General features: G+C 30.4%; 1 protein-coding gene across 3 annotated transcripts in view; it reads right to left on the bottom strand.

Moving 5' to 3' along the window:
- Positions 1-463: 463 nt before the first annotated feature.
- inaE (inactivation no afterpotential E) overlaps positions 464-24,409 on the bottom strand; it is a 68,233-nt gene continuing 44,287 nt past the window's right edge. For all 3 annotated transcript variants that reach the window (XM_040708278.2, XM_040708275.2, XM_040708277.2), the window contains 8 exons: positions 10,036-10,126; positions 9,411-9,977; positions 9,271-9,351; positions 2,610-3,232; positions 2,044-2,184; positions 1,812-1,966; positions 732-763; positions 464-668 (listed from right to left, as the gene is read on the bottom strand). In XM_040708278.2, coding sequence (XP_040564212.1) covers positions 2,103-2,184; positions 2,610-3,232; positions 9,271-9,351; positions 9,411-9,977; positions 10,036-10,126 — 1,444 coding nt within the window. In that variant the 3' untranslated portion in view covers positions 464-668; positions 732-763; positions 1,812-1,966; positions 2,044-2,102. The remainder of the gene's footprint in view (positions 669-731; positions 764-1,811; positions 1,967-2,043; positions 2,185-2,609; positions 3,233-9,270; positions 9,352-9,410; positions 9,978-10,035; positions 10,127-24,409) is intronic.

The following is a 24,409-nucleotide window of genomic DNA, read 5'->3' as shown; positions in this document are numbered from 1 at the left end:
TTGACCTCATTTTAAGTGCAACTTGATGTATGATCTTAACACTTAGATAGTTTCGGGTCTTTAATTCTCGTATGATAAATTATAATTGATAGCCGTGAATGATGAGAGTATCCATCTTTATTCCATGATCTGTTTTCCTCACCTACGTCACATCAGGAGGTCACCTTACTCATTAATCACAAGAATAAGGAATCCTTTTCCCTTCCCTCCTTCATCCTTAACTCAAGTTACTTTAGGGAAACTTCTCATGAATATCCTACCTTGTTTCCTCCCAGTCCCACCATAAGACTCCATCAAGGACAACGATCTCAAAAATAAAAATTTGATTTTTTAAAAGAACATAAATGCCAACCATTTTTCTTTTCTAATAACAAACTTCTTTTTTTTTTTACAAAAGCCGTATAGCCTACTTATAAAAGAAAGATAAATAGACAAATCCGAAATTAATAAATGAAGATAAGAGTCAGGCAGAGTATGTAAAAACATTGTATTTCATTTTTTTAAGAACTTATATATAGATTCTTCATAAATATCTTTAAATATTGTGTAAAAGTATTCAACGTCGTAACCTCAAACTGTCTCTGAATGATCCAAGTCAAATGATACCGATTGAATAATGACACTGCAGTGTGTGTTATTCCTTTCCTGTTCCACTTGGATTTCATCCTCTGAAATGAAAACAATTGATATGATTTGATATTGGAAAAATATAATAATGAATCGTGTCGTACCTCCAACGTAAAAAGATCCTTCCGAGTAGTCTCTAAAATAAAAAAGTTTCAAATGTATAAAATTAAGCAATTTCAATAATGTATTAATATCTACGTCTTAAAAAAAAGAGAAATTGCGACAAAGTTTGGATATTTCTCTAAAGGATAATCTGGCAAATATTTTCTGTGTTATTTAGCCATTAATTAAAAAATAGCCTATAGGCGTGCGTCTCTTCTATTTTTTACATTTAAAAATGCTATCTAGGTTTCTTTATAAAAGTACTTTCCACAGTTAGTAGTTTTTTGCTGAGTGTTTTAACAATAGCTAGAATGAATCAAAGCTATAAATCAATTGACGAAACGAATACCATGTGATTAATATATGCTCAAAGTATTTGTCTATACGATAAATTTTTTTTCGCTTGGGGCATAGAGTATGTAACTCTATGAACTCAAACATGTAATTGAATTATTAAGTCGAACTTTTTTTTCAATCTCAACCTCGACGTAGAAAAAAAGAAAGGAAAAATTTGAAAAAAGCTTTCCGTATTTATCTTTTCGACACATATTAATTTGTTTTTAAATCATACAAGAGTAAACTTGTAAAAATTAATGAGAATAGCTGAAAGGGAAATACGCTGCATTTTTGTTTATTGCAAAAAGCTGATCGTGTAACAAAATGAATTCTCCGAAGGGAAGAAATTTTCGGCACAATAAAAAGCGACATCTAGCGTGGGAAAAGGTTTTAAGTAGTCTAGGCATCTACTCAAGCTAACAAGGGCGTTTTCCCGCTTGGTTTATATCTTTTTTATGCTATCAATAAACTACTTTTAAAAAAAAGTTGAAATGTTTGTTGAAAAGTTATTCATGTAGTTAATAAAAAGATATGTATGTTGAAAAAATACTTCTCAAGTTAGTAAATATATAAATTAATGTTCGATAAAATAATCATTAGTGCGTTGTTTTCAGCCTATTTAGATGCATAAAAATAAATTGTAATAAATTATGGCTTTTCATTATGTATATACTTAATGGATTTGAACCATAAATTCTTACAATATCTTTTTTAATCTTTAATTATGATGTTCATAATTTACATACATTGACTTCATGGATTCCATTTTCCTTTGTTCCTGGGATTCCGTATTGAGTTGACTTTGGACTTCAATCCGTTCTTCATGCTTCGGACTCACTTTTTGTATATGAGCAAACAGATTATTTGTATCCTTCTCCTCTTCTTCTGTTTGTGCCATAAACTATGTAGTATGTAGGAGTCATATTTATAAACATATAAAAGATATTGTACTATATCTTTTATAAAAATAATAATTACCTGTTCCAGTGCAGCCAAAACATTATCAGGCATATGATCCACCACCATTCTTTTGGATATCAGAACTTCATTAAAGGTTTCGTTATCTGCCCACATGGCTTTGTACGTACAGGACTCTGTTCTGGCATCACAGGGGTTTCTCTAAGGGGGATAAAGTAGAAGGTTTTTAATAAGCACAAATTGATCAACATATTTTCAGAAAGCAGTAATACATTAGAACCCTTGAACTTGACGCGATACTGTCGAGGTCTGAATCGAATATAGTAATTATCTGAAAACATATTAATCCGTTCTCATCCAGCAAAGTTTTAGCTCTAATATTGACGAACAAAAATACAGCAAAATTTTGGATCACAGCCTTATAATGGTTTAAAGCCCACTAAACATCAACACCAAATAGTGGCTTGTGGCCTAAGCATGTACAAAAGTCACTTGAGTATTCTGGAGTTTTATTCAAGCATTAAAAGGAAAGTTTTCTTGTTTTTTTGCGTCTTGAACTCCGAATAAATCGAGTATGGGTGCGATCAAGTTTTTGGGTTCTAATGTATTATAAGGCTGATTTCTACTTTGATTCCTTTTTGGCACGAATTTTTCTTGGATGATATCGAACTAGATGTATGATCTGTCCCGGAGGAAAAAGTGGTTCATGAACACTTAAATGTATGGAAGAATCTAAGGGATGTTTAGTAATTTGACTGTCTTCGTTCTCGATATTGTTTGAAGGAGCTTTGCGGGATGCTCGAGGAGAAAGAGTGGCAGAAAGATCTGCTTCCGTCCAATTTTCATTTCCACCACCACAACAAGATAGAGCGGATGAAAGAATTTTGTATTTTGGTTCTTCATTTTTGTGAATGGCATACATCAGATCATGTCGAAGTGCTTCTAACTGATGCAATCCAACACGGGGTATCACATCTTTTCCTACAACGACGCTTGTGATAAAACTCTTTGTATAGTTCACAACATTTCGACTAAGAAGTCCTCCTGGTGGTGAATATGCAAAACAATGAGTATTAGGATAATCTTGTTTCAGAAGAATTGAGAGTATAGCTGCTATGCCTGCACCAAGGCTATGCCCTACACAAATGAGTGGATATGAAGATGTTTCCGAAGTCCAATTAAATGCCTTGGATAACAATTTGTCTTGGATTAACTGTTGATGAATGTAAGATGCAGATATCACCATTCCCTGCACATATTCAAAGAAATGAATCAATTAATCAATGTGTTTGAACTCTATGCAGAGGCATTCAGAGGAAAAGTGTAGCTTAAGGGCAGCATTTCTTTATGCAAATCTGACTATACAAGGCCTCAATCTCAAAATCAGGATAGGGATAAGGATAATTGAAAATTTAATTTTTTTTTAATAATCCTAAAATGCGGGCCCTTAATTTTTTTAGACTTTTTTTACTGCCTAATTTATATCTTTTCACTTATTTAGAAAATGAATATTTCATTTTTTAGAAGGCCAAACCTTCTTTTCAATCTATTGTGAGGCCTATTGGAAGTGCTGGGCCTAGTGTGACGCAGTTGCTAAAGGTTGGCTGTGGAATAGTTCATAAAATTCGTTCCAAAATCATAAATCCGTGTCAATTAAAATACCCACTTTATATAAAAATCCCAGGTAATACTGCTAGCGGGGCTTGGTTTTTGGATTTTTTGAAAGAAAAATCAAAAATTAAATTTTGTTTGAAAAAAATTTAAAAAATTAATTTTTTGGAAATAAATTTAATTGTGCGTTCAAAATGGCTGAAACTTTGCTAAGTAACTGTCGACAAATTCTAAGTAGACATGACTAGCTTATTTTTATGAGTACTCCGGTCTACACGTTGAGGTTGGAAACTTTTCAAACCCCTCTCGTACAATAAACCCCATTTAAGCAGAACCTCAAGTAACTCACAATATGTGTCCATTATAACAGAAATCCGCCTTATCGAATTAATTTTATACTTTATGTCAACTAATTTGGGACTCTTGTAAATGTTCCACTGAATTTATTAAATTAAAAGAGGTGTCAAAACATGTACGTTGTTTTTATCATTTATAGAATTAATCAAGGAATAATTAGGTAGACCGCAATTCCTATTTTTCCTTTTTTTCGACCAACTAAGGGCTATTAGAATAGTATATCAAAGATAGTAGTAAAATCTATATATTTAATGCAAATGTCTGTGTGTGTGGGTAAGTGCGTGTAAGTGTTTAAAACGACTACTTTATATAACAGAAAAAATAAAGACCGTAAAATACAAAGACTTATTCTTGCTGCATCTTGGTATGTATCCTTGCAAACTTTTTTTTAAATGAAACTATAAGGTTTAGAGAAGAGAGAATACAGCAAAGGAAGTTTCACAATAATATGAAAGTTGAGGAAATTTGAATATTTTTTCTTCTCTAAATCTTATAATTTCCTTTAAAATATAGTCTGCAAAGATACATACCAAAAAGCACTGAGAATAATGCTTTATTATTTGAAGCAGAAGAGTTCATAATTAATATTAATATCTTTATGTCCCGGGTAAGGACGGGGATATCTACTCTAGTAGTTATGAAATGAAAGAAGGAATTGAATTAAATCAATCGTGTAATTAATGTCTCACGGAATTAAAATATTTACTTTGTTTTATCTACATTTTATGCTATTAGAATCATAGTTTTTAAATAAAGTTCGTTTGCGCGCCAAAACCACAGTGGGTAATTTATTTACGTGAGCCTATATTTACGATATGTGTGTCTTTTTTCGAATAGTTTGATAGGAAATTACTACAAAAGGCTAGAAATGGCTCACAAAATCATTCAATACATGTTTCGATAGTCTCAAATGCCTTCTAGTGGTAGTTTCAACTAGAATAAGTTACCTAAATAACTTCATACTCACTGAGCTGCAGGACTTTCTCCTCGATTCATGAGACTCATAAGACTTTTCTACATTGACTGTTAGTGAGCTTATAGAGTGGGTAAGGGAACAGCCTGGTTTGTCGTTCGATCAGAAAGAGGACTATCCATCTTTTCGAGCGATTGCAAAAGTAAGAGATCCATTTGGCAAGGAAAAGGTCCGAATAAAGTCATTTCCTTTTATATATAGGGACCGACAAGCCAACATTTACTTCCTAAGTCAGTGCATTCGGAGATAACACACTCGAAGATAACTCACCAACTGTACCACAAGCTCCTATGCGCATCAAATGCAATAAACAACATCTTTAAGATTTAGATAGTCACATGAATATATTCTAAGAGGGTTTAAAGAGGCGGTGAGCTCTTCTTAAAGTCTACAAAAACAAAAAAAAGATCCATACTACAAGAAGTTGTCACTTTTGCATTTAACTTTATCACCTAAACCTGGTTAACTTTCGTGATCATAGTTGGATTCACCTCAGTCCAATTAATTAAACGAAATGGGTGTTCAGGAGTAGGAAAATATTCCAAGAGTGGTTTAAATTCGAACATCAAACACTTACGATCCATTCTCACTAACCTCTCTCGGAAAATTAGCCAAAAAGTCTCCAATTAGAATCTACTGTATTCAAATATATATCTATGACTTCATTGGGGACAAAAAGTATAAGTACGATAGGTGTTAAAAAGACCATAATAATCTGTGGTTACATAAAATCAAACTTAAATGTACCCATTCTTGGAACCAACCAACTATATGTACCATTTTAAAACTAACTAATGCCCATTTGTTCGGGGTACACTTCAGTAAATAACCCTAAATGCAAGTTACATATCGTTTTTTGTGTTGGAAATGAAGTTGAATAGAGTTTTTAAATTATGTAAGAAATATCACAACTTTTTCAAGAAAGCTACTGCAAAATGAAAATAAAGTACCAAATTAATTTGTGCAAAAAAAGATGCTCTTCAGTAAGTCTTTCATGAAGTCAGTTCTACTCACTATTTTCAAATGTCATTTTTTGCATCTAAATCACTATCCATTTCTTTAGAAAATACTAAATTTAAAGAAAAATCTATGCTTTTATTAAATATAGTCTCCTTACACACTAACAAAACTCATATTGTCAATAAATTTGAATAGAGAAAATTTGAGAGCATTAGTTTTGCTCTCTGCAGCTAGATATGGTGCTTTAAAAAGAAATAGCAAGGACCGGGATCATGCTATTTACATTATCAAATACAAACTGACAGATTCAACTAGATATATGACTAGTTGAAAAACAATTGTTCGGGGGGATGAACTGTTTCATTGAGGGAGACGGATGGATTGATTATTATGTATTGAATTGTTTAGTGTGTGATTTATGTTTTGTATATATATCTACATGTATGATATGAATAAAGATAAAAAAATAAATAATAAAGTTATTTTAATCCTCGAAGACAATCATTGCACGATTTTTATATAATGTTCCGTTTTAAGAATGATTTATTATTTATTTTGAAAAAACTTTAGTACATATTTTTTTGTTTATAAATAGGAATAAAAAAACCCTTTGATTCAAAAGGAATGAGAGATCACGCTTAAAATGAGATCCTCTATTAATTATTAATCATATTTGAAGGATTTTTTTATTAATTAATGGATGGATGTAAAATTATGTGCCCTATCAATAAGTTTGCAAGTCCTGAGCATTTTGAGAGCGAAATTTTAGTTGATGTTGGCAATCTAAAGAATATATTTTTTTTTTTTTTTTCTCAAGTTATTATAATTATTCTTTCATTGTTGAGAAGAGAAAATCTTAATATCAAATGTGACCACGAGTGTTTGTACTCATCAATGATGGAGATTAATACTGAGGATGGGTTGGGGAATTATAAGTAGTGGGGAAAAGGGGGTGGATTCATTAGCACGACCGTTTTTTTGTTGTTGTTTTTTTGTTTTTTCTTAGTTGGAAAACTCAATGTTAATAGAAATACAAGGTTAGACCATCATCGGGCTTGCTAGAATTTTCAATCTGATGTATTGTACAAGATAGGCAGCTTTTGACAAAAAAAAAACAATTACTCATAGTATATGATGTCAGTATTGCTAGAATTTTCAATTTGATATATAGTACCGACTACTGGGAAGAAAAACAGATTTTGAAGAAACACACAACCACGCATCTACTATGACGTCAATATTAAAAGCGTGTGGTGGAAGTCAAACATCAGTCGTACTCGCGTTATTTTGTATTATTAACCTTGGGAAAACTAAAGAGTAAATTTTATTATACTGAACAGTTGTCATAATTATATCAATCTTGAGGAATGAACTTCCTTTTATGTTACATTCATGTATATTCAAAACCTGATAGAACATTCGTGTGTGCTCATAAAAGACGGGGAGCAACACTAAGATTTGTTGCGTAGTTGTAATTGTAAATCCTTGAGTTACTCAGATGATCGACATCGGAATAGTTCTTGTACATGCCCTTCTCACCCCCTTTCACCACAGCTGATCTAATAAAACGTCATGACAGCTGAGCTGATTTCCTCTAAAACATTTTTCAAACTCTCAGAGTTACCATTTTAATGTCCGGTTTCTTTTTTTTAATATGCTTAAAATACATTCGATTTTCATCGATATTTTTAGGTCCCTATTGGACACTAATTAGATATAAGGATCGAAAACGGAGTAATTCCTGACTATATAATATATATCATTGTTAGATAGGTTGGAGAACTATACATATTTCCTTCATCTAATGTAATGAAATATAATTACAGCTTAACTGCTATCATCTCAACACACAATTCAAGTTGTCCGGCTTACCATGTTAATTTTCGGCTACTTATTTTTTACATACCGAAATGCTTAAGATTTCCAATCACATCTATAAAACCAAAAATTTATATTGAACATTCTTGATTTTTTTTTAAATCGGCATGTGTGAGATCTTAAATAAAAATCACAACAACAAAAAAAAAAAGTAATAGACTGACAATTTTTAATTATATCTATAAAAAACAAGCAAAGGCTTACCCGGCATTATTGGGGCCAAGGAGGGAGCGGGAAATAGCATTGCCAATGGTCAATGTTATTTCATCCTAATATTTAGACACCTTTGATGCCACTGAGTAGTATAATATAGCTCCTGTATAATATATATACCTAAGTTTTATTATGAATTTGAAAAAAAAAAAAGTTTTATAAACTTCAAATAATATACCAACATATAGGGATGAAAATAATTGTCAAGACTACGAGTCTATCTTTTATTTCTGTCAAAAACTATCCTAATATAAATATATTTATAACATTTACAAACCTACCAAGATTTTTTTTCTTGCAGAATCAAAAAGTTATGGAAAACAATGTAGTCAAAAAAAACAACCTCGATAGCTGGTTTATTTTTTGTAAATATTGAAAAAAATATTAATTAAAATATTCAAGAAATTGAAAATACTATTATTTAATATTAAGGTATAAAATATATGTGCAAAATACATAGTTTTATGATATTTCTTGTCCAAAATTGACGTTTGATGAAAAGAACCAAAAAAAAAAAAAATAATAATAAATAAAACAGGTTGAATAAAAATGACAAAAAATATTCAGAAAATGACAGATACTTCAATTAAATATCCATTTTTATCAGTCAAATTTATATCTAAACAAATTTTGAGACAAATTTTTACAAAATTTACTTTATGTATGAATCCAATATTCCATGGGAAATTCTTTTCTTTTCTTTTTGTACCTAAAAAAAACAAAAGTGAAATTTTCACCAGTTTCATTTTTTCGTCATTAACTTTTTTTATTTTGAATAAATTTAGAAAATGTTTTTATTCGTATAGTTGGGTTTTTTTTTAGATGTCAGTCACTTTTTGATTTATAACTTAACCCCCCTTCTTGTCCCATTGAGCTGCAAAAAAATAATTTTTGTGCTTTGGATATAGAATTAGCCCACCTTATATGAGTCCCTCCCACACATACACACCGAAAATTGGTAGCCCCATTTTAGCCTAACCAGTTTCAAGAGAGGCACCCATGCAAGTTTCAGCCTCCTAGGCCAACGGTGTGAGTACCCATAAAAGTAACACACACACAAACTGTATTATTTGTTATATGTACGGATTTATGATTTTGTCTGTTTTACATATCTAAACTTATATTTGCAATGTCTCAAAAACACGTAGTTTTTTGCACTTTTTTGATAAGGCAATAAATTTTGAAGACTTGAAGGTTATAAGAAGAAAGTCGGATTTTTTTCTATTTAATGGTACATATGATGTCGTTATATAGTTAATAGGATAATAATAATAGTCGTTCTGCATATTATTTACCTTGTGACCCACCCAATCTTCCTCCGGGTATGATGCATTGGAAATGGGCTCCGCTTCTGCATTTAAGTCAGTTAAAACATCCTGTTCAGTATTTGAAAAACAAAAAAAATGGTGATGATTATACAATGAGCCGTACTTACCTTTAATGAGAGCGTTCCACGAATTGAAATAACAATCACCTTTTTATAAAAATCCAAAGCAATAAGAAAGGGACTTTCTCCCACATCTACATGATATGTCATATAAACGATTTGAGTCGTTTCTGTCAAACGATCTCCACACATTTGAGCATAGGCTGCAAAGTTACAACCGCAGCAGTTATCATCCACAATGATACTATCACTCCTCTTCAAACCAGTGTCCCCTTCAGTTCTTATGGAAGAACAGAGTCTACAAACGGCAAGTCCGGTTTTCTTGCGAACATACATGGGCCAGCCATAGACGCCCACAGCATAGTGCATAAAATGAGTTATGTCAGCCAGCAAACTCAGATCTGAGGGTTTCTTCTTATCCAGGAATCGTGTGTCTGGTGTCACTTTAACTCCAGAGAGAAACAAATAGACGTATTCTTTTTGATGAAGGGTTTTGAGTCGGCGAAGCTGCTGTCTTTTACGAAGAAGTATGAGTCCCACAATCACATCACTTGGAACAACATCTAGATCTTGGAAAAACTCGGAGAGTAATTTAGCAATGTCTGCAAAGGATGTCTATCATTTCATACAATTAAATATAATTACTTGAGTATATTTTAATGAGAGATCTTACTCTGCTATTTGGACTTTTGGATGAGCTCATGCAACAAAAAAGGAGATGACATCGGTGATCCCAGCTACTCTCATAGGCTCTCCGTACCTTTCTAATAATTAAACCAAATAGTTAATTTACATAAAGATACATATCATATTTGGGAATTATGCAATTAATTAATTAATTGAAGATACACACTACTTATGGGTATGTGTTGTGTGCAGATTAAATAATATAATTAAAAATTCCTTGTTCATACATAATGTTACATAGGCATAAATGTAAAATACATGTGACTAACAAAACTAAGAATTCCTCTGGAGAACTATAGGCTTTAGGCATTCAGAATAAGGTTGTTAGGTATTTGTACAGTGTACAATGTGCATAAACCTACATCCATAACTTGTTCATAGTCATTTCCACAGTTAAAATAAGCCGAGGGGACTTTGAGCAGAACAGATAATCCTTTTAGTACCAAAGTATATACTACAATGTGCAACTCTCTCAAAAATATTGTTTTTCAATAATCTACGTGTAACATGGATACTAATCACAAGTGTTGAGCCATGGACAAAGACGGAATTGTTTTCCGTTAGGTTATGTTTTTTTGTTTTTTTTTTCAAGACCGATTTGGACCAATATTTTGGTCTATACTCAGACACTAGACCACAATTTAATCGTTTTCAAACCCTGAACAAATTTTTTCGCCCTCAATTTACTTACCGATTTTCTTCCCATCCCGTCTCATTTATGTGTTATACAAGTATGATTTATCAAACACATTTAACTTCATATGACGTTATTATTGGTCAAAGTCCACAATTTTGAAACTCAACTGATGTCATCAAGACTTCATCTAGACCAGGGTTCGCAAACTTTTACACTCAAAGATACATTTGACACGTTTAGCACGGAAAAGAAAACACTGAGAGTCGCAAATACTTTTTACAACATCTAAAATTAAGCTAACACTGTACATATTGTGTCAATTATTCTTTTTATTTTAAATTTACGATTTACTCTTAAAAAACAACTTAAAAAAATCAAGTTTATGATCTCTTTCAAATGAATTAAAAAGTTTTACTTAAATTCTAATTATAAATGTATCAAAAAAAAAAATCTGTTAGCTGTCATCCCAGTGATCCTTAGGGCGTTTTGAGACATGATCAGAGCCTTGACCTGAATATAAAAGTAAAAATAATAAATACACTTGACTGAAATGATACTATTTACTGAGCCCCATCCAAGAGCAGTAGCATCAGGATGAATAGTTTCATGCTGCTAATCCCTGGTCTAGACTGAATTTTATATGAGACCAATCTAGATCTATTTTATGTTTAGTGCCGATTTAGACTAATTCTTTTATTTGAGACCGGTCCAAACCGAACTTCTTTCAAGGACCTAATTAGTTCGATCTACCAAAAATAATAACACTCTCAGACCGGTCTATGATTTTGAGACCGAGCCCAACACTAATAAGCTATGTATTCATTCGGATTATATATCTACTAACAATAATGAAGAGAATCAATTCAATTTGAAATGAAAGGAGTTGTATCTCCACATGCATAGACTGCAATGATCCTTCTATCATTAACAGTTATCCATGCTTCTTCTTTTCTATTTTTGTTCAATGGAGTGGCAGACTCTTGATTAATGAGTTTCAAGTGAACAATTAGATGCTCTGCTGAAACTTGAAAGAATCAATCACATCTTGAAATCAATTATATATATTGATCTACCTATTACCTATGTTTGTACATAATGAGTTCTTTTACATCCAAAGTAGGTAGACATTCAAACGCAAGTCTTTTGATAACTATTGTTGTCACGATCTTTCATTTTCATATTTTGTTCATGTGTTGTATCAAAGCATATATTTAAAGGCCAAGGCTATGTAATTGACCTCTTTTTAAATTTCTTATGTCTTTTATAAACCAGAATATTTTTTTAAATTTGAATGACTACTAGTCAATCACTTCCTATGAATGAAGACGACTTTTGGATGGAAATTGATTTCTTTAATGGCTGTCTATTAGAATGGTCCATTATGAAATATTGAGATCACATAAATTTTTATCACGAAATTGGTGGTTCTAATGACCAACTATACATTTCCATGATCATTTCATTTTGATCTATTAAAATACATGGTTATTATGCATTTATGAGTAATATAACTGTGGGCATTTGAAGTTTATAATGTGTTGCATATATGTACTTATATTATAGTAATTCGTATTAATAGCCAAAGATTACATCATTTATAATCTATCATCTATGGAATATTTAATGATTGCATGATACTTCTCCATAGTAATGTAAATCCTTTATTTAAAATTAATCATATTAATTTTTATTTGTAACAAATTTGTACACAACATATATTTGAAAAAATTTCGTTTTATAATTGCTTTATTTACACTTTTTTGTAATCTTAATATTCTTTCCATATATGTAAGTATTACTTTTACTCAGAATAATATTTTTATATTTCACCTTGTTACCATGTACGTCGACAATTATAGGCTTTTACTATCGCCAATGCTTGAAATAAATAAGCTTAAAATATGCATTCTGCTAGAATAAATTTTTTAGAAGTCACCCAACAGCCTTTTGAAAATTAATGTAGTTTACAAGAAAAATTGTCTTCCTTTTCAATTATCTTCCAAGTGCAGCCAGATATTATTTTTTCCATTTTATAAGTTTTCTACATGGTTAAATTATATTTAAAACATGTTAATGAAATTTTTTAATACATTATTAATTATTATTACAGCATTCATAATCTTTCTTTAATTCTCCAGCAATATTTCCAAACGTTTATGGGAAAAAGTTATCTGTTTTAAGCAGACAGACTTTTATACTTCATTAAAATTTATATCAGTGTTTATTGATAATAATTTAGATATATATTTGTTTATATTTATATATATGTATACAAGAAGGAGCAATATAACTTCCTTTTTCCAAAAGGTAATAACAAGCTTCTTAAATTAGAAAGGTTTTAGTTTTGCTTCACGAAGAAAGTACACATTCTTAAGTTTTGTTTTACACAGGTTTGAAAATCATAACAGATAGGTGACACTCCCATACACTGAATAAATCGAACTCTGACATTTCAATACATGGAGATTTTGTTCGTTTTTTTCCCTCTTAACCCTTTAAATAACTTTTTTACAAAAAGGTTATTTTCTACAAAAATATGCATCATTTAATTTGCAACATATTTTATTTCATAACTGAGGATAATTTGTTATTGGTTGTTTTGCAAAGACATTTAAAATAAATCCTGTTTTAATTACCTATTTGAACAAATCACAGTAATTTAAAATTATTATACAACACTAGATCTAATAAAATCTATTTTAGGTCTTCATCATCATTATCAGAGAAAGAATTTTGCAAATATCAAATTATGCTAATGTATTGAAAAAGCAATAATAACAACTGACTGGATTTCCAGCATTGGAATCTCCCTTCTAGAATTAAACCACGGCCACTCCGTTAATACTTCTACAGCCTAATTCCCATGCGTGATAAAAAAGTGAATTTATATTCCCACACCATGTAAATACAAATGGCATTACTATAAGTGCAAACAATGAGCAAATTAGCCTCACTATCAATGTAGTCCGAATGCCTAAAGTACCTACTAATTTTTGTCCTGCAATTATATAATTTAAAAGGTCTTTTTAAATACAATCTTTGTTTTAATGGCATGATAACAATTTATAAAAGATTAATCTATTAAGTTATGTGTAATTATTATTTGCTAAAAGTTATTTTGTTGAAGAAAGTATCTAAATCAAATATAATGGGTAAACTATTTTCGTATTTATATTTTTATTATTTTCCCTATTTATTAACCAATAACAATTTACATGCCTTAGTAGCTTTCTAGCTAACCCATAAAATAAATTACTATAATTTTCTAATTATCTGTGACATTTCACTTAACCAAATTAGACATATATTTCAAATCCCCTCTTGTCATGAAAGATCACATTAATTTGAGATCAATTGGCAAGTTACATAATAGTTAATAAACATTACAATATGATGTAAAAGAAGTCAAAAAGCCTGTATTTAACAAGATGAAACTTGAAATAAAATCTTAAGTATAAGATAAATTGGTGCAACATGTTGGTAAGCAGTTTATGCGGCGTTTATGGCCACCACAATAGGGAAGGCGCCAATGCAATGTGGGAAAATATTTTAAAAATCAATTCTCTGTTTTTATCAGGTGTTTGGAATATGTAAATGATGTTAAATATATTAATCTTAAGTTATGATTAATAGGATATGAAAAATTATGGAAGGCAAATGAGGACAAGATACTTGGAGACTAGGTATATCAATCATCCTTTTTTCTAGCACGCGACGCAGATTTAACGAAAGGAAGATACATTTAGCTTATATTCATCACTGCATTGAATTCCCGATGGCAGGCTAGTATATATTCCTTCTCTTATATTTGGCAAAAAACTGAGCGTGCTTTTCAAACTAAATGTTGATGAAAACAGTTTCTCTGTTTCTATAATAAAGTTATGAGGTTGGAGGCCTATGACGTAACCAGTATAGAATCCTACCGTAGCCCTCAAGGCTCACTTTTTGAAATAAACAAAGATCCTATGTATTTTTGTTTTAGCAGTTTTAATTAATTTTTATAAGTTGAACTTTGTATGATTTCTGCGTATTATTAACTCAAAAAGGTATAAACTAGGAATTTTATATTAATTATATAAACTAATGGGTTTCGTTTATAATTTGTGATATTTTATACTCAGTCATCGATACTTCCATTTTGTGATAAAATGATCAATTCAAAGTATATAATAATGAAGAACCTTGCTCTGAATAATAATTAACAACTGGCAACACGAAAAATACAGAATATATCATATGTTGGTTTTTTTTTTTCAAATCATTCCTTTCCCTTTTTAAAGTTGAAGTTGAGAGTAAATAAAAAAGCTAGTCATGCATACCAATACTCTGACATACTTAAACTCTAGGTATCTTGGGTATGGTGAGGCAGGGCTATTTTTACTACAAGTGGGGTACATGGCAAAAGATAAATGTACAGGGCCCTTTCATTTCCTAAAATTCAATTGTAATTTTTTTAAGCAAATAATTTTGCAGGTTTTTTTTTAAATGTGGGCGACTTTTTATTTTATTTTAATTGTTATCTCAAGTGAATCTATAGTTTTTAGAAAAGTATTATTAATTCCAAAGAAATTCACTGTTTTCGGGGCCCTAATATTATGTATATAACCAAGTGCGAAGCCGGTAGAAATGACATCATTCATCCCCTATGAATCGGCCCTGGGGAAACAAACCTGAAATATGTCAACATATCCCTCGGAAAGGAGGTAGTTTCCTCCCTGGATATTTATCATGCAGGAACATTTGATAATCTCTAATGTTATATCCATAGTTATCAAGATTTATTTGATAAATAAAAAATAACTAACGAAGCATGAAAGTACTTGCTTGAATAACTTAAAATATTAATTGAAGCACACATTTTTTTTCTCTCTTTCTCATTTTTTTAGTGCTTCTTTTTTTATTATCCTTTGTCATTTTCTACCTTCTTTAAAAAGAAAAGTAATGGCGTCCGCATAGGGTGAATTGCTTTTTAAACGTATTAAGGAAAAAATACCTTTTGGGTAATGAGTAAATAATTCATATAAATACAGTGTGGTTTTTTAAATGATTTCCTGATATGTAAGGACAAATATGACCACTAGTCTCAAGATTGACGATTCAATTGACAACATACCAAATATTTTTCGTTTCAAACAAAAAAATTGAAATAAATTTCAAAAATGACATATTCAAGTAAGAATTAAAAATGATTTAATTGGCGGGGGGCTACAGCCCCTCCAGCCCTCCCCTGCAGACGACACATAGTTTGGGTATCCACATTCACATGGGAGATGGAACAAGCCTTCCTCTTAAGGGCACCCTAGATCCCATAGTAACAAGGGTTGCAATCCGGTGAGGAAGGAGGCCACATTGACTCTGGGACAGAAATTCGCCAAGTTGTCTTCAAACATCTTTTGATTTTATTTATTTTTTGGCTTTTGGTTTCCAGGCTTTCTCTGAAGGCTCTTGTTGTCAACTTTTTAATCTTAGTAATGAGACCCTTGGGGTAGGGAACAATGAAGGAAACCTCGTTATAACTCCTTCCAGCAAAAAGATTTTTTTAGCCTCCATCTCAGATTTCATTCATCTTTTGAAGAAATTTGTTCTACCAGTTAATATTCGAAAATAAAAACCTGTAAAATATTTACTAAGTCAGCTATGAAACCTTTCTAAAATTTCATCACTTTTCGCTGGGACGCGTTGTAGATCAAAACAAAATGATAGGATCCATATATATACGTGTAGTTGTTACTTAATTAAAATGGTAGATGTTATTATTAAATCAAGGTATTATGGAAGGCAAATAAATTGCAAATTGTATAAGCAACAACATGTATGTACAAACACACCTCATAAATAAATCAAAAGCAAATTAGTAATTTTTGAAGAACGTGCTGGGAAAATGAGATAATATTTGAATTATGTCACTCAAGTATATTATGTATATTTTTAAAAGCAAAATATATGTAAATATTAGCTTGGAATAAAAGGGACTATTGTCTCCCATATGATATTTTTATTTATAATAATGCATAGATGAAAGTCTTAACTCTTTTATCCATGTGATTTTGTATGATTGTAAATATTGTCTGGTAGTAAGTAAATATTGAAAAAAATAATTAATTCCATGCTCAGGAAGATTTCAATGATTTTCACATCCCTTGTTATAGTGTTGTGAATTATTAGCAGGCAGGTAAACTTAACATGTGTATTGTTTTTTAACTCAATTGTACCTACTGCATAACCTCACAAATACCAAAGTTTTATAATTAAATTTTTTTATCACAAAATTGAATATTTTGTGAACAGTAATAGATTTTTGATATATATATTTTTTAATTAATATTTTGTTAACAGCGGTGGATTTTTGATTCTTTTTTTTTTAATTAATATTTTGTGAATAAATGTAGATTTTTGAATTTTTTTCGAAAAAATTTAATATTTGAAATTAAAAAAAAATTATATATATATAATTTAATATTTTGGGAGCAGTTGTAGATTTTTGATTTTTTTTTCTAAGAAAATGAAATATTTGAAATTTTTTTTACAAAAAATTAAATTTTATGTGAGCAGCTATGGACTATTGAAAATAAAAATAAAGTAATAGTATTTTGTAAAAAGATATTGATTTTTGTAATTTTTTTCGAAAAAGTTTAACTCTTCAAAAAATTTCCAAAAAGTTTTAATATTTTAATCTTTTTTTCAAGAAAATTTCAATGTATGGATTCTTTTTTCAAAAAAAATAAAATCCACCCCCTGATTAGGTACTCACTTTGTTAAGTAATTATCTATTAAAATCATAGTGTTTTATCAATATTATCAAATATAGATCAGATAAATTATCGTCTATCTTTTTTATGTAGGTAGATTGTATTATTCATTCAATAATAGCTCTTACTATTTGAATTAAATGAATGTTCATAAATTGTAAATTGTTCATAGATAATAATAAAGCTTAAACATTACATTCTTAAAATATAAAGTTTCCGACCTCAACGTCAATATAGCAGCACTTGTCAATAAAAGCTAGCCACGTTTATTTAGTATCTGTTGACAGTCCCACAAAAGTTTCAGCCATTTTGAACTTTCAGCTGTTATATAACAGTTGTATGAGTGAGTTAATATGAGTATTTTTTATGAAAATGAACAAAATCGAGTATCGAGCTTTCATTTAATATTTGAATTTATTTAAATGTTACAATTTAAAATTTAAGGAAAAACAATAGCAGACATAATAAGACTTGTTGTGTTAAAATTTGACTCGTCTAAGTCAATCCAACTCGGAGTAATGAGTCAAAAATAAAAATGTATCTTGAACAATTATTTTGCTGAAAAAAAGGTCATGTACTATTTGGACGGATTACAGAGATGGGGTCATTGCTGGGAGAAGGGAAACTATGTTGAAAAATAAGACTGTTAGGTTGGAAACTCTTCAAACCGCCCCCCACCCTGTATAATCAAAATGAAGGGATTTTTGATCAAAGGCATAACAATGTGGTGTTCAATGTAGATCTCGCAGTCTTTTAGCATGTAGCATCTATCGTGTATATAATGTTCCCTGATATATATCATATTCATATTTTTTATCTAAGAAATAACCATGTAGTCGTATTAATGAAATATCGTAGGGGTTTTGCATGTAGTATCGAGCGTGTATACAGGGATATCTTTTTTTGTTATTGGTGCTAAAGACACTTACGTTATAAGTGATCACTTTTTTTTTTTTTTTTTTTTGGTCAAACTCTGTGAAGAAAACAAAAAGATAGCTAGGACTGTATTTTAAAGTAAGAGGAATGGGACTAAAACGTATTATTATAAGTTTTAGCTATCATTCATGATTCGATTAGTTCTTATATTCTTTCATTCTATCTAGGAGTGAAGAAAATAAAAATATAGTAGGACTCTAGGACAAAAAGACTGATGTATTGGTCCTTAAACTGTTGAATGAAAAAAAAAGATCGAACCGATAAAAAAAGACTGAAAATGGAGAAAAAAGACTGATTAGCAAATCAGGCCTAGGAACGATCCAATACTCCCTAATGCCCATTGGATAAATTATAAAGGAAATTTATTTAAGCCGAAGATATGAAAATAAATACTTAAAGTACTGCTATTACCTATAAAAATACATTTTGTATGGTGAAATAAGTCTTAAACAATAACTAATGATAGAATTTCGAAAGAAAATGTTATTCTTTACTCTAACTTTCTTGATTTATGACTCAAAATCGATATTTTTTGACTATTATGAAGAATAGCATTCCAATACAATTTGTGGGAATGCTATTGAGTAATATAACATTTAAATAGATTTAAGCAATAGATAGTATAAAGACTCTGTCCAATTTTGATTTTTCCCCCGGTTTGGTCTTAAGAGTTTTTTTCTGGACCGATATTTCGTTTCAAGCCACGATTTTAGACAGTAAATAAACCGAATTTTGATAGTTTTCAAAAACGATTTCCCCCTAGTCTGATTTATGAGTTAAACAAATATGATTTATGTAACTCATTCAACTTCATATGATGCCATTTTAACGAATTTCACAATTTTTAAACCCACATGACGTCCTGTACAATTCATAAAGAGAATTAGCCAAGACTGAATTTTAAATAAGACCGATCCTGATTTTTTGGTAAGACCGAATTTTTCTTTGAGACCCGTCTAGAGCGAACTTCTTTAAAGGACCGAATTAATTTGGTCCACTAAAAATCATAACGGTCTCAGACTTTCAAAGAAAAACTCAACACTTATAGGCATATATAGACTGTAGACATCTTGTATCAAAATTTTGAGAGTCTAATTTTAACTAGCACTTTGTACGGTGGTGGTCTGAAAAGTTTCTTACCTCAATGTGAAGATAGCAGGACACGTAAATATAAGCTAGTCCCATCCATCTAGCATCCGTGACAGTTACTTACAGATTTTGCAAGTGTAACTTCTTTTAAATAGATTCAAACAATAGCAGACATATTTGTGTTGTTGTGTTAAAATTTGACATGTCTAAGTCAATCCAACTCAGAGTAATTGAGGAAAAAACAAAAAGTGTATTCTGAACAAATATTTGTCTTAGAAAAACGCTAAGTACTGTTTGGACAGGTTACAGACATGAGAGCATCACTGGGAGAAGTGTGTTGACTAACAAGGAGATTTTGTTGAAAATAAAAAGTAAAAATATATGTTAGTTTGGAAACTTTTCAGATCACCCTCGTAATTGAGCTAAAAATAAAAACTGTTGCAACTGTCTTCTGTATATCTCCCCCTATGTTAGAGGATCTTTAAATGATAAGTTATGTTAGTTTTAAGCTCAACCTGTAAGACATCAAGTTTTGACAGAAAACTTGTTGAGCATGATATAGGAATGGGATTTCTTATGATTTTAGGAGCCTTAAACAATAACTAATGATTTTTTGAATAAAAAAACTGTTAACATTTTGTACCCCAATTGAACACATCACTCAAAAACAAGGAAAAAAGCGTGTATCCTTACAACATGTCTTTTATAACATTTCTATTGCAAAGCATAAAAGTTAGACATTTTGTTAGCTCATTTAAATTTATTCGACAGATGTGATTTCAATGAGAGTTTATAAAAAATTAATGACAATTGAAAATATTAAGAATACTTAAGGAAGAGTTATTTTCACATCTACAGCTAGGAATAATGATTATATTTTTGTTTATTTTCTTTTATCTCTCTTAATTATTTCATTGTCCTTTTGGCAGGTTACAAAATTTAAAAAAAACTTGTTTTTTTCTCATTATTCATGCAAATTAGAAATACTCTTATAGTGATAGCAATCTTTTGGCTATTATAACTCTCCATGTAAAATTTCAAATCTCTAAAATATTGCCCCTTGGTTGGAATAAATAAAGTGGACAGACTACACTAAAATGTTGTTTTTATGTGTCCGGTACTTTGGCAAAACATTGTCCTCAGTAGCCTTTTATGTATCGTTATTATTTATTTTTGGTTGAAAGTGATGTTCCCTTTGAATTTTATTTCAAAATATATCATGTTCATTACAATAAAAAGCATTAAAGGGTTGTTTTCTGTTAGAGCAATGATGAAATTATGCCAAAATCAAACAATCTTTCCTCCAAAAAGAAACATAAAAAAGGTCTAAAATCAGTTGATAGTTTTTTCCCATTATCCCTACATAAAACAGCCATTTAATGTTTCTATATTAATATTAATTACATGTTTTAATTTTTTTTAAATTAAAAAAAACATCAATTTCAACTATTAATAAACAATAAAACGTATAAATCTAATTTATTAACATATTTAGGCTAAATATTCTTGACGCAAAATGGGTTTAAGGCGAAATGTCTTGCAACAAAATAGTTTAAGGCGAAAGTAACTCACATATATTTATGAAAAAATTAACTCAAATATACAGGACAATATTTGATGAGTCTAACAAATACATGATAAAATTGTTAACAAACCAACTTAATTTTCACATTTGATAAAGTTATTTATCTTAATTCTACTCTTTGTATTCACATTTCTGGGATGAGTAGAGATACAATAGTATAGATTAAAACCTTTATTTTCATTTTATTTACGATACAATATGGTTTTTATGTGAAAGTTATGAATTGATTACTTTATAATTGTAAATTTGAATTTTGGCTACTTTAAGTCCAATTTGCAACACCCGCATAGGATGAGAAGAATAATTTATTGATAGAAATTGACTATACTTTGTTGAAGAACACAAAATAAATTTGGAGAAAAATCAATATATCTTTTTTTTGTGTTGACGGATGACGGGTTGCATATCATGTCTTTTAGAAGATCTTATAACACATCACTCAATAATTCCCAGGTCTGAGGCATATATAATAACAATGTTAGTAGACCCAATTTCCGATTTGTACTAACCTTTAAGTTGGATGTGCCCATATTGCATTTCATTTTGACAGGTAGTTTAAAGATTGCAGTATTTTTAGTGAAGAAAATTTTGTATTAACTTTCATTGGCTGTTTACCACTCAACTGGCAATCTTATAGATTGAGGCGTGTAGTGGTAGATCCATATTTCATCCATTGTCATAAAACGACGAACTAAATAATCTTTTTTTCACATAAACAACCCCATACGGTCCTATTAATCGCTGATACCTTGTTGTTTATGGCCCTGTGTGAGCAACCACTTCAAAATCAACTTGCTCAAGGCCAAATTGTAAAAGTATTACATTCTGATATTTTTTTGGTGTCAACTATCTCATGCAAGTTCATTTTACAGTTTTTATAACTATCTTGTAAACATTTTTTATCTTTTTCAAAATTAATGCCGATTTTGGGTGACTAAAGCGTTCAGCATCATAGGCACGTATACAGCATACCAGTCAATAATAGATACATATTTGATAGATTAATTAATTATGCTTTATGCCCCTTTCTTTTTTTGAACAGTTATTTTTATATTTTACAAGTAGAAGAATTGTTAGGAAATGAAAGAGGGAATTGATTTGAAACAACCGAATAAGGAAGAAAATATAACTTTATTAATTTATTACTATTATAAGGACATAAAATAAATAAGTCAACTCAAAAAAATACCTTAAAAAATTCATTACACGATTGTTTTAACTAAACTCACGTCGAGCAATGGTTTCCACTGTGAACCTCAACTATCAAAAGGGATAAGGATAAATTTGAAATAACACATGTATTCTGTACTTTTTTTGTTGCCAACTGTTGATTATTATTTAGATAAATAATACTTATTATATACATTGAATGGACTTTTTTATCAATTTACGAATTAATAACAAAGTATGAAATGACACAAATTCTAAACGATGCAAATTGTGATTTATTGCTATTGTTTATTTCTCAGACATAGAGACATTATGCCTTGTGCATTGTGACAAATTTGTACTTCAACTAACTATTAGTCTACTGGGTGCAGATTTTCAATCTTTACATATGAATGCAATAACTTCAAACAAATGTATTTCTGAGACAACATATCCTAATTTAATGCAACTTTTTTTTAAATTTTATATTCATAAAGTGAAATAATTTATTTACTCAATGTAACCTATCTCAGCCTGTATGATGGTCGTTGGGCTCCCCTTGAAGGAATATTAATGAAGTTTACCTCCAGGGTGATCGTCAAAGACCCTCAATGCGTATATATTGGGTAAGGATTTTTTTAGGGTTTGGACTTAATGTGCGGCCAGAAGGCAAAGTGCAACGTGCTCAAGTCTAGACTGTATGGCGGCCACATCTCTATGGAAGAGAATCCCATTCTTAAGAAAATTTTGGATCACTTGTGCCGTGTGTGCAATATCCCAGTCCTGCACCACATTTCCATTTGGACTTCCCTCCAAGATTATTCACCATATTCCTTACTGTTTTTTCATCCAAACCTATGTCTGTTGTATGAGCTCTCATTAACTTGGTTGGGTCGGCCTTCAAAAGGTTCTTGGTCAATTTTGGATCAATAATTTTCTCCCTGCCACTTTTTGGACGCTTTTCCATGCTGTTGTCCTCCTAAATCCTACTCCGGACACCATTTTCAGTGGGTTGGCCCTCTTAGCAAGCTCCCTCTGCCACACTCATTCCCGCACAAAGGAGTGGCTATATCTTAATTATGTTGTCTCTTTTCATGCTCATCTTAGACAGGAGAGAAAAGTACAAGTAATAAAAAATGCAGCTGATTCATGATGGAAAAAGAACTTTTTTGAAATAAATATAACTGCACACATCAAGAAAGAAGGCTCACTTTTTGTAAGGATTGAAAATCTGCACCCGATATATACTCAAGCTAAAATGTGCCTTAACAACTAAATAACGTTTGCATATATATATATATATAAAAAAACTATTATAAAATTGGATAAAACACTCAAGGGATAGAATGGACACTCAGTGGAGCGGAAGTGTCTTCCTTTTCGTTTCTGATTGTCTTAAAATGGTCAACTACCGTATCTTCCTATTTGAAAGGTATTTGAGGTGTTCTATTTATTAAATATGCCACTTTATTTAATTATTTAGTATAGTCAAGCAACAATTGCAATACACTTTTTATAATGGGCATGTCTGTGTATTGTAAAAATCGATCAGCTAAAGATAAAAATAATCCAAGCTTATCATCCATGAAAATATTTAGCTTTTCAAAAGAGAAACATACAAATGATCAATGCCATCAAATACATATATTCAACTCCAACCAATTTGATTATTGATCTCAATCATGATTAATTGTTTAAATTTATTTTGTTAAATTATTATTTTAAAGAGTCCACTAATGTATTTAGTATTTTAAGAATAAATTATTATTTTTTTTACACTTTAAATGTATTTTTTAATATGAACTTTTTATGTGAATTCTTAACACATCGTAATAAAACAAAATATATTTATTAGAAAATAACAATTGGAAGTCACGGACCAATATGGCGGTATAATAGGTTGATGATGAGAAACTTATTTATTTATGTTGTTATTGTTGATTTTTCGACTATCCGCTCTTTCCCTTGAGCCACTAAGTGTTGAATATTATGGGTAGTATACTCGTACACACCTGTCCAATTGTTTTTCACTATCCAGATCATATACTTTTTTCCTTTTGAATCCTATGCTATTCCCAAGGATTCAAAATATGTAAATTCAAACAGCACACAAAACACACATTAATAATACATATAGAGTCAAACCTCTACTAAGCGATCAAAGAAGGAAAACAGAAAATGGGACCACCTACTGCAGTTGACCTCTTAAGCCAGG

This window comes from Lepeophtheirus salmonis, chromosome 3 (genome assembly GCF_016086655.4).
Source record: "Lepeophtheirus salmonis chromosome 3, UVic_Lsal_1.4, whole genome shotgun sequence".
In the NCBI taxonomy this organism is placed as follows: domain Eukaryota; kingdom Metazoa; phylum Arthropoda; class Copepoda; order Siphonostomatoida; family Caligidae; genus Lepeophtheirus; species Lepeophtheirus salmonis.
The sequence above is the reverse complement of the archived record's forward strand: the minus strand, read 5'-3'. Positions and strand labels throughout refer to the sequence as shown.